General features: G+C 29.2%; 1 protein-coding gene across 3 annotated transcripts in view; it reads left to right on the top strand.

Annotated features, from left to right (window-relative positions):
• LOC127725916 (tetraspanin-18-like) overlaps positions 1-13,678 on the top strand; it is a 32,795-nt gene extending 19,117 nt beyond the window's left edge. For all 3 annotated transcript variants that reach the window (XM_052233230.1, XM_052233233.1, XM_052233241.1), the window contains exons 6-9: positions 511-604; positions 5,578-5,738; positions 7,300-7,383; positions 8,914-13,678. In XM_052233230.1, the coding sequence (XP_052089190.1) occupies positions 511-604; positions 5,578-5,738; positions 7,300-7,383; positions 8,914-8,967 (393 nt within the window). In that variant the 3' untranslated portion in view covers positions 8,968-13,678. The remainder of the gene's footprint in view (positions 1-510; positions 605-5,577; positions 5,739-7,299; positions 7,384-8,913) is intronic.
• The last annotated feature ends 651 nt before the right edge of the window (positions 13,679-14,329 follow it).

Here is a 14,329-nt window from a genome sequence, read left to right on the forward strand (position 1 = left end):
TTGCTAGATTTTAATGATATCATAGGTTGATATCATGAATGTCTCAGACAAATTTGAAAATTGGTGCCGATCAATTATTTTAAAAAGAGTTAAGTTCCATGGAAATATAGATTATATGGAGAATTGCATTGTTAGCGCTCTCATGTGTACAGTTCTTGCCAGAATTTTATGAAACTCATATCATAGGTTTATATCAGCAATTTCTTTGACAGTTTCGAAAATAAGTGCTGATCAAATATTTTTAAAGAGTTATGCCTCTTGAAAAAATTAATTATAACGGAAATCGCATTGCATTTGCTCAGAAGCCTTCATTTCTCTAAGATATTTATAAATTGTTTTAAAGAAGAAAAAAAAGTACTTTTTTTAAGTTATTGCCCTTAGATAGATAAAATATGTGCAATGTGGGGGATCATTTGAACTCTGTTTTTTTATTGTCATAAATTAACAATACAAGTGGATAAACAAATATTAAATGCAAGGTAGATAATGTGTCGATGTTTTTATTTTTAGTTTCAATGTTGTGGAGCTTATGGTAGTGAGAACTCATCACATTCCTGGGCTCTTTATCAGCAAGAGACCTTTTGGTTTATTGATAAATACTCCAGTAAGTTTACCTAAAGATTACTTTTTGACCTGTCACAAATCTCACAAGGAGAATTCATGCATGACTAAATCATTTATTCAAGTGTAACACATTTATAGTTAAAGAGAGAAGATATACCTGGTAGGTAACTCCAGGGCTCACACTACTTCAGACTTCTCTTTTTGAAATTGAGAGGGAGAAGTGGTGAGATTTGAAAGAGAAGTGCTTGTTCGCTCGCGGCGCTACAATGTTTGGTTTTTACTATAATACATTAAGGGCCATATGTATCTTATTTTTTATGCCCCCGCCGTACCGGAGGGGGCATTAAGTTTTACCCTTGTCCGTCTGTACGTACGTACGTACGTACGTACGTCCCGAAATTGGTTTCCGTTCTCTAACTTGAGTTTGCCTCAACCAAATGTAATGAAACTTATACACAATGCTTATTACCACAAAACACAGATCAAGTTTGAATTTTGGTGGCGTCACTTTAACCGATCTAGAGTTATGCCCCTTTATAAAAGGAAATATTGCATAATTTTTAGTTTCCGTTCTCTAACTTAAGTTTGCCTCAACCAAATGTTATGAAACTTATACACAATGCTTATTACCACAAAACACAGATCAAGTTTGAATTTTGGTGGTGTCACTTTAATTTTTATATTGTTCAATTTGTACCTGGGTATACAATTAAAGTAACTGTTCAAATTTAAAGTTGTTTAATTTTATCATATCTAGTTGCACAATCATATGAGTCCTCTTTTCAGAGAAAACAGTTAAATATCTGGCACTAATAAAACAGATTTTTTTTTATATCAAAAAGGAAAAGAAAGTTGTTATATCAATTAAAAAACAACTCTGTTATCATGTTCATGAAACTGAGTATTTCTCATTAAAAAGATATATAAATTTAACAGTTGAGCTTGGACATAATATAATTATATTAGTGTACATGTAATAGTCCCAGAGTTGAGCAACTTTGACTTATAAATTGAAACAATACATATACATGGAAATATATACATTAATCAAGAAGATCTAACCAAAAGTATGTTAATGCGTGTGGAATGCGTAATTTTTCCTTTTGGACTCAATTTTTGTCTGTCATTCTGTGCCATTCATTCGTCCGTAGTCATTATCGTAAAAATCCGGATTTCGGTCATAGCAGGTCCGTTTCCGATGAAATCCCAACTCCGATCCGTAGTTATACAATAATATGCCCAATAATTTAAATGGCGGACGAAGAAAAAATTTACAAAAAATAAACGATGTTTGACACGCTATTTGGAAAGGAATATGACGTTTTTAATGTAATACAAGGATAACAAATTTACTTCAGACAAATTTCATCAAGTTCTAATGAAGTAACAACTTATTTTGCCGAAAGTTAGAATGATTTGATGTACGCTCGAGTAACAAGTACCAGAAGTGATAAAAAATTGTTCTTATGAAATCAATGCTTTAACCTCTTTTCTGAAGAAAATAAATCGTTTATGCCTTGAATTTCTTTACTTTTAAATGAAAAATTGCTGTTTCATCGTCTTGGTAAAAATTGAATATTTCCGATGACGAAAGCGACTGAAAGTGAGTATCGTAAACCACAGGGCGACTTGTTTTCGCTTTTGAGGGTCGGGCAAAGCGAAGTGACGGACGGGAAAGCGACTTCTTTGCCCTAGTCGCCTGGTAGAGTGAGCCCTGAACTCAAATACTATCCTTGAACACAGACTGACTGAGGGAAATTTGAACAAAAGCTTAGGACTTACAGAATTTAAATTACAAAAAAAGAACTTGTTGCATATAACTCCTCAAAAAAAAAAGTTATTCATTTTCAAATTTGTTGGAATAAAGTCATATGTAATGAGAGTCTTGTAATTTTAATGTTATCGAAATTTTTTTTTTCAAGGCATGCATATATACTAAACTAAGTCCTGTATGCATGTTTTTATGCCCCAGCCGTAGCGAAGGGGGCATTAAGTTTTACCCCTGTACGTCCCGAAATTGGTTTCCGTTCTCTAACCTTAGTTTGCCTCAACCAAATGTTATGTTTATTACAAATCTATAACATATCATCAACAAATAATATTTAATTCAGTTGATTGTTGAACGCAAGCTGATTAACTTTCCAGTTTGTTGTCGAAGTTTACCAGATCATGACATTCATAAACAATCAACACTGAGCATGTAGAACACATGACAAATAAGTGAATAGATAGAGCCATGATATGATTTTTATACCCCCATCAAAATTTTGACGGGACGTATTATGGTATACAAATGTCCAGCGTCCGTCTGTCTGTCTGTCTGTCTGTCCGGTGTCCACATGTCGCACCGTAACTTGAGAACAACTTATCCAAATTTCATGAAACTTAACAGAGTTGTTTCTTATGATGGTCAAACGATCTGTATACTTTTTGGTGAAAATAAGATTAAAACTTTTTGAGGTACAGGGCTAAAACAGGGGGTGTTTTTTTCACATGTTGCGCCGTATCTCATAAACGATTTATGATTATTGCTTAAAACTTTACACACTTCTTAGTTATATTAATCTAAAGATCTGTATACTTTTTGGTGATGATTCAAAATTTTTATTTTAGAGTTATTGAGTTTTTTGTAAAGAAGGGGGGGTTTTCACATGTCGCGCCTAATCTCAAAAACGATTCATGATTATTGCTTAAAACTTTACACACTTCTTAATTATATTAATCTAAAGATCTGTATACTTTTTGGTGATGTTTCAAAATTTTATTTTAGAGTTATTGATTTTTTTACAAAAAAAGGGGGGGTTTTCACATGTCGCGCCGTATCTCAGAAACGATTTATAATTATTGCATAAAACCTCACACACAAGACAACGGGCATATCATGCGCTCGTGGTGCAGCTGTTTATTTTTATTTTCCATGCATTCCCATTTGTTAATTAAACTTTTCTTTAATAGTTGTTAAATGATATATTGTATTAAATTTGTTCTTTAAGAATAAGTTATTACTGTTTACACGTTTGTTTACATTCTTTCATCATATTTTACCCCTCACACTTGCGCTGTGCAGTGGCAAAAGTTCGTACGAGAGGTCTCGTAGTTAAAGTCTCTGCATACAAGAAAATATTGGCAAATTAGTGTATGGGAAGACAATAATTCAATATCAGTACATTTATGAAGATTTTGATATTATAAATGATCTTCTTTTACAAGTAAGTTCACTTAGACTTGTTTTATAGAAAAACTTCAAGTATATAAAACATATTCAACTTTTTTTTTTAATTTGAAGTTTTCATATGACTTTAAGGTAGCATTTTTGAGTTGTTTCAGTTTAGTTTAAACATATTTTATTGTTCAAAAATGACAAATGGATTAGACACAAGTTTTTCAACTTAGTAACGTCTTCTCCAATATATACATAAATATACACATGAATGAACATTACATAAATCTGACTTTAACCAATTATTATTTTAGCATGAAGATATAAAAATAAGTTACATACAAATTTTAAGAATCGAATCAATGGATATTTACCACTTAATATAACCAATCGAATGCGCCTATTTTCAGTAGAAATAAATACAAACACACCGAGCTGTGTAAAATAAAATATGTTAGTGTACATGACAAGTCATGTGAGTAAATTTGTTTAAATGTAAATTACACACTCATAGTTTAAAGTTACGGATTAACAGGAAAACGGAATAAATCTACACATAATTGTAAGTATCAATTTTGTTTTTTACTTAAATCCATGGAAACGTTTCAGAATACAAAAGTCAATCATAAAGATCATTCGATTATCGTACCCCTAAGAGCATACATTGATCATGTTCTAGTAAGATCTGTTACAGAATAAGGTTGTCAAAGTTGAGAAAAACGCTTGGTACTTTTTATATACTTTTGTACAGATAGAAAAACACTATAATTTTCTTCAGAACACAAAGACTCATCACCAGAGAGCAATAACTCAATTGTAATATTGACAGCAAAAACATTGATTTCATTTATCATTAAAAGCCTTTGTGATGAAAAATTGTTACAATATAATAAATAATGTTTAGCATCTTCATTGATGAAGCCACATAAACAATTGGCATCTTGTACTAAGTTTGCATTAAACAAATCTGATTGAAGAGTGCTACAATGGTTTCGCAACCTTGCATGTAATACAGATAGTAAGCGATCTCCAGAGTAAAAATGTCTCGGAGATTTTTTATTCTTATAGTATAACATATGCAATTTGCTTTTAAATAATGAAAATGTAGGAATCTGTCTAATAATAATATCTAAAGTGTTCCACAATGTTATGGATGCTGGGAAATAAGAATGTTGATAAACCGACAAACGATTCACTGGAATAGTGATATTGTGTCTGTTTCGTAAATTGTAATTACTAATATCAGATACAAATTCTGGAACCAAGTCATGTAGATAATCTGGAGCCTGATTGTTAATAATTTTATAAAACATGGCCAACTTTTTTACCTCCCGCCTTACGCTTAATTTTTCCCATCCCGTCTCCCTGTAAATAGCGTTTCGGCTAGCATAACTTGGTAATCCAGTAACAATGCGAGCAGCCTCGATTTGAATATTTTCTATCCGATCAGAATTTATGTTCCCACAATTATCCCAAACTTCTGATGAATACTCAAGTATCGGACGAATAAAAATCATATAAATTTTTTCCAAATATTCCCTTTTTAATCGATATTTTAGTTTGCGTAAAACATTAAGCTGCTTCGAAGTTTTCTCAATCAGTTTATCAACATGCTTATTCCATTTACAATCATTACTAAATATGACACCTAGATGTTTGTGCGCACTAACTGGTTTCAATGTAGCACCACCAAAATCAAAAGTAATATCACTGTATATATTTTTCAAACTGAATATCATAATATCAGTTTTATTAGGATTAAACTTCAGTGTAATACATTTTTTTGTACTTGTTTCAATAAAGAGATAAATATGTTGTATTTCTTGGTCTAATCTTTTTGAATTCAATTTTAGATGGAAGTTTGGTACCAGAAAGCTGCTGTCTTAAAAAATCACCTATTGATCAACACCAGCTTGACTTGTGTACAGGGAAAATTCAGTCTGATTCCAACTGGCCACCAACAAAATTGCCACCTGTGCTAGAGACACCTCTGAATTACACTCTCTATACTGTTGTAAGTTGTGTAATGAAACAGACTTAGTTACTAAGGACTCATTTATTTTCATGATTCCTAATTTTAGTTTTTTGCAATAAAAAGACATATTGTAAATTTCAACTTACAGATAAAAAAAAATACTGTGCAGATTTAGGTCTTTATATATTTTTGGGAGACAACTAAACAGTCTGTAAATTGCTATTTCTCCAAAAGAAACATACATTATTTGTTATATTATAATGAGCTGTGAAGTGTTCAAGCGAAAATGAATTCAACCTGTATTTTCCTAATCATGTGTGCATATATAAACAATGTGACTGCCAATCTCTGTCTGTCTTACACATCACAGATTTGAAAATTTCTGAAAACATCATGAACTTGCGAAAAAAAATAAATTCTTAATGTGAATATGATTTATTTATATACATTTCTGGAACAAGTACATCCATTTGCAGAACCCAGTATTGCCAAATGCAAAAATCTTTATTTGTCTTTTATAGACTGCAATGCCCAGCTTTCATTCAAGCTTTGAAAAATTATAAGAGCCCTATTTAGTTTTCCATCTTGTAATTACACTATGATATATAAATTTTATGAATTTGTTTTTACATATATTTAATTTATTCTATTAAAAGATGTTTTTTAGGGAGGAAAAATTTATCAGAGCAGTGGAAAGAAAGAGAATGAAATTTTATTTATATTTTCTGTTAATTGCTACTAAAAATAATATTTGTTGCTTCTGAGTTTAAATTTGAATTGTGTAGACGGTTAATTAAAATTAGTTGGTAAAAAAATCTCCTCTGCCCCTACTAAAGAAGACTAAACAAAGCAAAAGAAAACACAAAAACAACACAAAACACCCAAAACATATGTATCAGATTAATATTTTTAATACAATGTTCAGAGTTTGGTAATACAGTACATTTGAATATGAAATTTGTTGTAATAATTAACCAGGATCTTGAAAAAAGAAACAAATTCTGGGCAAAGCTTACTCAATAACACCTCCAACATTGTACATATACTGTACGTTTATATTGAATGTACATATACTGTACGTTTATATTGAATGTACATATACTGTACGTTTATATTGAATGTACATATGCTGTACATTTATATTGTATGTACTTATACTGTACCTTTATATTGTATGTACATGTACTGTATGTTTATATTGAATGTACATATACTGTACGTTTATATTGAATGTACATATACTGTGCGTTTATATTAATTGTACATATACTGTACGTTTATATTGAATGTACATATACTGTACATTTATATTGAATGTACATATACTGTACGTTTATATTGAATGTACATATACCGTGCGTTTATATTGAATGTATGTACATATACTGTACGTTTATATTGAATGTACATATACTGTGCGTTTATATTGAATGTACATATACTGTACATTTATATTGAATGTACATATACTGTACGTTTATATTGAATGTACATATACTGTGCGTTTATATTGTATGTACATATGCTGTATGTTTATATTGTATGTACTTATACTGTACCTTTATATTGTATGTACATGTACTGTATGTTTATATTGTAGGGTTGTTATGACAAGCTGCATGATTATCTTATAATGAATGGTATAATGATTGGGACAGCAGCTATAGTTGTGGGTGTTTTTATGGTAAGTTATTATAGACCATAAGATTTGTGTTTTTTGTTGTTGTTATAAATCAAATGTTCTTTCCTGCTCAACAAAAAATATTGTCTATGGATAATTTTCTGCAGAATTGATCGTTATTATCATAATTAGTTGAAAAACATAAAAGTTGATAACCTTTAGCAATGAGCCACCATGTGCGCTAAAAAATGAGTGACCTGCTTTTTTGGTCTGAAAATCATAACATTTTTAAACTTAACTACTGTAAACTGTAAGTAAATTCCACAGTTGCCTGTTTGGCAAATTTTAGAACATGATGCTTGATGCATTTTTATGACAATAACAGTATTGAATAAACTTTCATAAAAGCAAATGTATGCATATAAATTTCTGAAAATTGCCTACTGGGTTATTAAGTTGATCTACTAAACAAATGTTATAAAGATATGTAAATTTGATATTAAGCAGCAATCTAGATTTTAATGAAATAGGATAATACTTAGTTGTATCTGTAACATATTAATGATAACTATTCTTAATAAAAACTTAAATTTTTAATGAAGTATACAAAATGCAGCATTTGGCCCTTTGATAATTTTCTTTTATTCGACATTTCTTTACTGTTTGAGCAAAAATAATGTCCATTGTCTATGAATAATTTCAACTACATGTTAAACAGTTGCATGTGTTCAATTATATCTATAAAGATCATCAAGATATTCAAACAACTTTTAAAGTCTGACTGATGGAAATTTAAACAAAACTTTTAGCTATAGAGATTACATGTAACATGGATATATATGGAACAAACATTAAACACCCAAGGTCAACCAAATAAATGTACTATATAGCAGCAGTGTTTTGTAAGGAAAACATATTTAGGCCAACTGTTAATATCTCCCATATCAAAATATATGTTAAGCTGGCCTGTAGTGCTGCAGATGCAGAATTGATTGATATTATCGTGATTAATTGAAAAACATATATAGTTTATAACTAATGAAGCATGTCATGGTATGGAAAATCACAAAACAAACACATTTTCAAAACAGATTGTAACCACCTCTGTAGTCTCATGGTAGAATGCCTGTCTTAAATGCAGGATGTCATGAAAGACTAGATGCCATATCATACCTTTTGAACTAGCTCATTAAAGATTTGACTCATTGTGTCAGTCTAGTCTAAAGCATGGTTCATATTCATATCACATCATTATGTCCCGTTTTGCATGTAATATTTTCCACTGGACATTAAACACCAATTCATCCATCCATCCAAACTGATTATATTGATTACTTTGATGTTGAACCAGATACACAATGAGCTATTACCCCTTTAATAATGACTAATGTATCTTCCAAATTTAAAGTCAGTAGTTGTTCTATTTAAAAACATTAACAAACATTACCATGCAACAAGGTGCAGCTCAATGTTTTTTTTCTGGTTTTGGGGCTGTCAAAGATGTTGGATCGTTTAGTTCATATGAGATTGATGTAGAATGTAGCATTTCAGTATAATAAGTCATATAATAAAATCGTGTTTTATTTCTTTCAGATTGTTTTGCTGACATTCGGGATAATATTTTACAGGAACATGAACTCCTCTTGACATTTTTGTTGTTCTTATGTCTGTGATATGTAGTCTAGTCTAGAAGTACTTAATCAAGATAAGCACACTTAGTATGGTAAAGGATTGTTTTATTTCTAACAGAATCCCCAAAGTGTTTTATTATGTTACTGTTTTCTATATATGAATAAGGAAGAATAAAAAAGGGGTTTTTATGACTTATCTACAATATTTATTAGTGACATTTGATATGAAATTGAAATATTTGAATTAGATTTTAGTTACATTTAGGATTTTTTCTCTATTTAAATTTTCTTTTATATGAAATTCTTAGTACCTGTTGAATTTGATTGTTTTTTAGGTAAAGAAAATGCATATGGTTCTTACAGTTTTCATTTTGTAAATGTTAATAACTAACGTTCTATAACTCTTAGATATCTTGCAAAATTAATTTTTCATGTTAAGTGACATGAATTTAAAAAAAAATATATATGGTCAGATCATATGTTTTCGTACGTCATATGAATTTGTACTATGCATGCTTTTTCAATGGATATTGTGATGTCACAATGCATTCTTAATAGCACGAAAACCCACGAAACGAGGATAAAATCTTATTCAAAATTACGTATTGAGAAATTTGTGAAAGCTAAATTTTTGAGCATTCATGGTCTTATATTGTAATCTTTAAAAAAAATAAGTAAAAATATGAATGGTGTGTTTTGGTGTACTTTGTAACTATAAAGGAGTAGGGGCATAATTAGAGCCCTTATTTGGCCTAAAATATGATGCAAGTAAAATATAAACAAATTACCATACAAGATTACAGTTCTGTTAAAACAATTTTAAGTAAAGTGGTATTCGAGAAACTAAATAAATTTCCCATGTGTAACCATGACAAGGAATGTCAAAATTGAGTATTTTGAATGTTTCCATTATTTTCTCGTTTTTCATAAAAATTTCCATTCATAGATATAGAAAAGGAAAAGTATTAGAGCACCCAAGAAACAACTTCATACTTGTGTAATAAGGGATGATACATTTTCTAAAAAAAAAATGTTGTCACTTGTTAAATGTGCTCCAAGTCTCCTGAAAGCAAATATACAAGGACACTCTATAACAAGTAGCTTTTTCTGCTTTTTCTGTAATTTTAAAACTAATAGCAAGGTATATTATGACAGCATTGTGACATCATAAGAGTGAAAATTAGATTATTTTTTTTATTTCATAACCCCCATATACTTCTCTTTGTTCTTTTGAAGTTATTTACAAAACATTCATGTTTTTGGCCCAATAATGAGCCTTAATCTTCTACTTGTCTTTAATCTTGGTTATTTAAATTTATATTTGACATTCCATACAATTACTATGTAAATAGGCAAAGTTTTATTTTACTATTGTTGTTTGTTTACTAAAACAATTCAGGGATGGAAAAAAGTACAAGTATTTTGTTAAACAGTGTTATGAATTTACACTTCTTGTATGAGATTATTTTTATGATGGAATGAATTAGTATATATATTTGTACTAACAAAAGATTGGTTTGTTATCTATGACAAGAGAATGAAACTATGCAGAATAAGAAATAAGATTAATAATTGTAGTAATAACTAGGCATTGCATAACAAGTAGGCGCCTTTAGCATAAGTATTATTACAAAAGGAAAGCTTATTTTATCTAAAATATTGGAGCAGAAATAGAGTTTTAGAAAAAAACTTCATATTTAAAAAAAATCAATAAAGCAAGTTCCCTGAAAAAAACTGACTTTTTATGGAGCGGTTTCTGTGACTTTTCATCGTAATTTTGCTATTTAAGCTCACATCATTCACAATGGTTTAATTATCACTTGCTGCTTTTGTTTATAGTTTTGCATGAAAAAATATTTTTGATGACCATTTTTGGCAAGCATTTTAATAGTTTAAAAGCTTAATTGAGCTTTTAAAGTAGCTTTATGGAAAATGTACATACATTTAAGCAACTACTAGTGAAGCTTTATTAAATGATATAAGTCTAATCGTTGCATTCTCTTTTCATTGAAAAATGAATAATACAAACAGTTTAAAGCTGTTGAAAGACATTAACAAGTTTTACATATCAGTCTCGTTTTAGTCATGCTTGATATAATGGTGATTTCAATATGTCTGTGTCTCCCGTTTGATACACTTAAATTAATTGTCTTGATAACTGAAATGACTTAGTATTATTATATTACTTGTTTGACCACTACACAAATGATTGTAAACATTTAATATTTGGAAAGTAATATTTCGGGAAATAAGACACAATTTATTCTCCATAGATATGTTAAGTACCTTGACAAAATATCTTTATATATTTTCCCTCAGAATATCCTTGACTTTTTTTTAAAGTTAGAGACTGTAAATGACAATTATCCAAGATAAAACTGTTGTTATATCATGTATAGATATTGTAAATATATGACTAGTATTATAGATTATGGTTTTGAAAACAAGAGGAAAAGGCTCAACTACAATCTTAATGAAAAGGCAATTTCCCCGAGATGAGATGTAACTGAGAAACTTTCTCGAGTTAAAAGACCATAGATAATCTGTTTATCCCTATTTTCCTAGGCAGAGTCAATGATGTAAATAATCACACAAAAATAATAACAATTAAAAATGAAGTATGGATGATTGAAAATATTATGACGGTAATCAAATATGTATGTATGAAAGAATATAGCAGTGCTATAGTATCAATTGAAACTTAAATGAAAAAAATGATGAATGGTTTTCATTGAAAGCAGGTTCTTTCAATTGCTCAAGAATAAAGAGGCGAGTCGCTTTATGAGACATGTTTGAAGAAAATATTATGCATTCCAGAATATTAATAACATATCTATTTGATATAAACATATCAAAGATAAATTATATTTGCAGACTTTGTACATATTTTTACTATTTTTAGAAACTTTGATTATTTTACTGCTAAGTATTAAAATTTTGAATGAAATGAATTTCTTCATTCTTATCCCCTTACAACTCTTAAAGCAATCCGTTTTTGATTTACCATTAATGCATGTTGTAGCCACGAGGAATCTTTAAGGGTATCAGAAAAATTTCTTCCGTTCAATTCTATGAAACATTTGAGTAAAATAATTGGAACTTGTTTTTGTGACCTTATTATAAATTTATTTTCAAGCTTTGTGAGTTGGAGCTGTTGTCACTTCTGTGCATAGACTATGTTGCCAGTCTAAAAATCATGAAGACCAACACTAAGAAACATTATTAATATCAAACCACATGGGAAATTAATATATAACACAGCCAGTTTTGTCTTTAAGACAGCTCTACAGATAAAACATATTTTGTTTGTAATTAGAAAATGGGTTAGAATTAACAATTTGATAATGTTTCAAAATCCAAAATACCTTTTACTGTTACATGGTAACATAAACTGATAGTCCAAACATAAAATGAGCTTAAGGGAAAATTTAAATTTCAAATTTATAATTTTGGTGCCAATTTGAAATACAAATGGTCTCTTTTGAAGACCATAAGTTAACTTTGGTATTATTTTTCCCTTCAAAACCATTTCTGAAATTCAATTATATTGGAGATAGGTGATCATACCTAAGTTCTATAGAAGGTCAAAGATTTAAGTGTGACATTGTTTTCCACTTGTCAGACTATGATTGTTTTATTATGTTATATTTGTATGATGATTATTTACAACATGTTTGTTTTTGTTGTGGATTATTAATATGTGTATTGATTTTCATGTCAGAATATGTACATAAGGTTAGCCTATTCAGAGTGTGATATTTTTTCTTATGTTTTTAATTAAAAAGTTAAAATGTTTATCTTTTTTAATCACTAAAAACAATTATTGACATCATATAGCCTGATAATACTCAGTGGTTATATTTAAGAATACAATAATTAAATTTTCCTTAATGTGTTGATAAAAATTGTCCATTGATCCCATTAATTGGTCTGAATATGCATGAAATAATTGCCTCTGGAGGTTAAGCAAGCAACAAACAATCAATAAATTGACCCAAATCTTCAACAGAAAAGGAATAAAAGTTTAAAGTTCAGATCATTCAGACTATAAGCGTGATCAAGTGTCAGCTCTGTATAACAATATATAGCTCTAGCTCTAGCTCTGATAAATATACTCTTTAAATACAACAAACATTATTTCTTATAAAGATTGTCTGCAGTCTATTCAACTTATATATTAGACATTTTGTTTAAGAATATAATTAATTATGTTATAACTGAAGTTTTTAAATCATAAAATGTCTTGTAATATAGTGATATTGTAGGTTAGGGAAACCTCAGTATTTTTATTCATTTATAAATATCAAATTTTCTATTCATAATATGTTTAAAGTAACTTATATGATGTTGATGAATAAACAGGCTTCTGTTAATATAAGAGAATCTAATATTTATTATGATAAAAATATATATAACATGCAAAAGTAACTTCAATGGTCAATTAGTTAAAGAAGGCTGAATGATTTGAAATAGCAAGGCCAGTAAAAGACTATTTGTAAATTTTGTATAGTATATGTAAATGCTTTAATATCTTAGTACTTATATTTAAAACTGTTTTCTGTGTTCGTTTTTTTCTAAAGAAAAAACCTGTTGTTTGACATTAGTGTGGATGTTATTTAAGAAATAAATTCATATTTGAAAAACAAGAACATTTCAAAATTTAGCCTGCAGAACTCTTTTACGGGTAATAAAAAAATCATTAAATAGTAAAGAAATGAATAAAAAAATCATTAAATAGTAAAGAAATGAATAAGAAAAAAGTTAATTTTGGATTTCATTTCAAATATTTGTAAGCACCTCATGTTGAAAAAAGAATTTATGTGTCACTGCGGATTTATTTATTTTCGTGATGAAGGAAAATTGTATTTTCGTGGATATTTGATTTCATGGTTTCACAAAAGTCTGCATACAAACATAAAGAAAGTGTACTTCTTTGAACATTTCAATTTGTAATTTATTTATACCCTCGAAATCTACGGAAATTGGTATCACACAAGTAATAATAAATCAAGTAAGTTAAAGAGATTTATAAAATGTATGATAAAATAACAACAACAGAGGAGACATAATATTTTAAAGTATTTGATACAAATAATTCCCCTTTTAAGACTTTCGTGTCCTCTAATAAATTTCTGTTTTGTTGAAGCAAAAATAGTGTTTTAATGGATTTTAACATTTTATTATGAACCTCACATCACTTAAGTATTTAGAATCACTGTACTACCATATTGCTGTTAATGTTTAATGTGATATATCATGAACTGTCAGCAGAAAACATAACCATGATTGAGGGGGTGACACAGGGGTGCTCATTTCCAAAATTCTGCTTTTATGTAATTTTTTTCTACTTCCCACTTTTTTCCTTTTTTTCTCAGATT

Source organism: Mytilus californianus, unplaced genomic scaffold (assembly GCF_021869535.1).
Source record: "Mytilus californianus isolate M0D057914Y unplaced genomic scaffold, xbMytCali1.0.p SCAF_1, whole genome shotgun sequence".
NCBI classification, from domain to species: Eukaryota; Metazoa; Mollusca; class Bivalvia; order Mytilida; family Mytilidae; genus Mytilus; species Mytilus californianus.